General features: G+C 41.6%; 1 protein-coding gene across 1 annotated transcript in view; it reads right to left on the bottom strand.

The window, feature by feature from the left end:
* Window positions 1-699: 699 nt before the first annotated feature.
* LOC106534746 (interferon-induced protein with tetratricopeptide repeats 1-like) overlaps window positions 700-1,813 on the bottom strand; it is a 4,712-nt gene continuing 3,598 nt past the window's right edge. The window contains exon 2 of the mRNA XM_014031480.1: window positions 700-1,811. Coding sequence (XP_013886934.1) covers window positions 832-1,811 — 980 coding nt within the window. The 3' untranslated portion in view covers window positions 700-831. The remainder of the gene's footprint in view (window positions 1,812-1,813) is intronic.

Here is a 1,813-nt window from a genome sequence, read left to right on the forward strand (position 1 = left end):
TATATATATAAGCGTAACAGACTCAATTTGAAAATATTGGAAAAACGTTTCTAATAAGTTTGTAAAAAAAAGTCCTTGTCAACAAGCATCCTCACTCACAACATGCTCACTTAGATTTTCATGTTATGAAACATGTTCACATTATTTATACTGTATCTAAAAATATTGAAGATATTTTAAATGTAAACGAAGGTATGAAATAATACAATATAAAGCACAATGGCTTAAATTATATTAATATTATTATTTTTTAAATTACATTATTGTATAGGACATCCAATCAGTGTCAGTTGAGTCTGTCAGCTAGGTTGCCTGTAGTGATTTTTAATGTCCAGCAGGTGTCAGTAGTCCATCCTCACAGGTGGTGAGCCCATGGGAAGGGGGACCACGTCTCCTCTTCAGGCTGTGCCCGGCTGGGCTCCATGGGTGTAAGCCCAGCCACCAGGCCCTCACCAACCTGCCCCACCTCCAGTCCTGGCTCCAGAGTGTGGCCCCGGTGACCCAGGTGAGGGAACACTGAGTCCTTTTATGGTGTTTGTCATAAGGGGTCTTAAAATTTATAATTTTTAACATTTGTAGAATGAAAGAATATTAAAACTTTTCTTCAACAATTAAATAAACAAGAGAAGAGACAAAAAGACTAAAACAAATTCATAAACCTTTATTTAATCAGATGACAGAATATTTTTGAACTTTGTACCTGTAAACTTTTCCCATCATTTTGAAAAAATTTTCAGAGAAATTCGAGCATATAGTACATCAATCAATCCCAAAAAAACTTTATTTAGTTCCAGATGTTTTCACACCATAAACCTCCACATTGTTCCAGATTCAGTCATTTAAACTCATTTTCTCCAAAAACTCCTCAATTTTGTCACAGATTTGAGAGTTTTTGTTTCTTTTGATGGCCTTCTTCAGCTCTGTYAGGCTTTTCTCACGTTGATCAGATTGGTGTGGTATCTCTACCACCTTCATGTGGTTCTTCAACGACTCGTCTTTCTGTTTTTTAACGAAGAAAAGATAYTTTGCGTAGCGTAAGTAAAGCATCTGCACATCGAATGGCTCCAGATCCTTGAGGAGTTCCTGGTTTTCCAGGAGCTCCTCGTAGATCTGATCAGCTTTCTCTTCAGAGAGTTTGGAATAAATAGATGCCAGACTTAAATGGGTTTTCATTGAAAAGTGTGGATAAATCTCGATCAGCTTCTGGAAGAGATCGACAGCCCTGCTGATGGTTCTGGAGTCTGGATTCTGAAAGTAGACCTTGTGTTTATAACAGACAGCAGCACATCTGATGACTGACCGAGCCTCAGGGTGTCTCCTCAGGGCCTCCTCGGCCAAACCCACAGCTTCATCCACAGACAGGAAGTTCCTGTAGAGCCGCAGTAACGGGGCCAGGCCGTTGTAGCTGCTCGCTGAACTGCGTAAAACTCTTCCTGACAAATCCTGCACTTCTTGTTTTTTAAGTTTTGTTCCTTTGGCTGCCGAAGCTTCCATGTAAAGAACCTGAAGGTACAAGTTCTCTGGATCTTCTTCTTTGGCAGATGTCAGCTCAGCGAACAGTTCATCATCCATATTCTTAAATGTTTCTAATTTCAGTAAGACGAAGCTGGTCCTCCAGGCCTTCCTGTCCGGCTCCATCCTGATGGCTTTCTGGAAGTATTCTGCAGCCTGCAGCTTCTTCTCCGGGTCGAACTTCATCAGGGTCCAGGCCTTCTCAGCGCAGACCTCCGGGTGGAGCTCTCCTTCGATTGGACACGGGAATTTCTCCAACAGGGCGTCGACCTTTGACAGGAAATCCTGACTCCTCTCATCT

Source organism: Austrofundulus limnaeus, unplaced genomic scaffold, assembly GCF_001266775.1.
Source record: "Austrofundulus limnaeus strain Quisiro unplaced genomic scaffold, Austrofundulus_limnaeus-1.0 Scaffold1260, whole genome shotgun sequence".
Taxonomy (NCBI): Eukaryota; Metazoa; Chordata; class Actinopteri; order Cyprinodontiformes; family Rivulidae; genus Austrofundulus; species Austrofundulus limnaeus.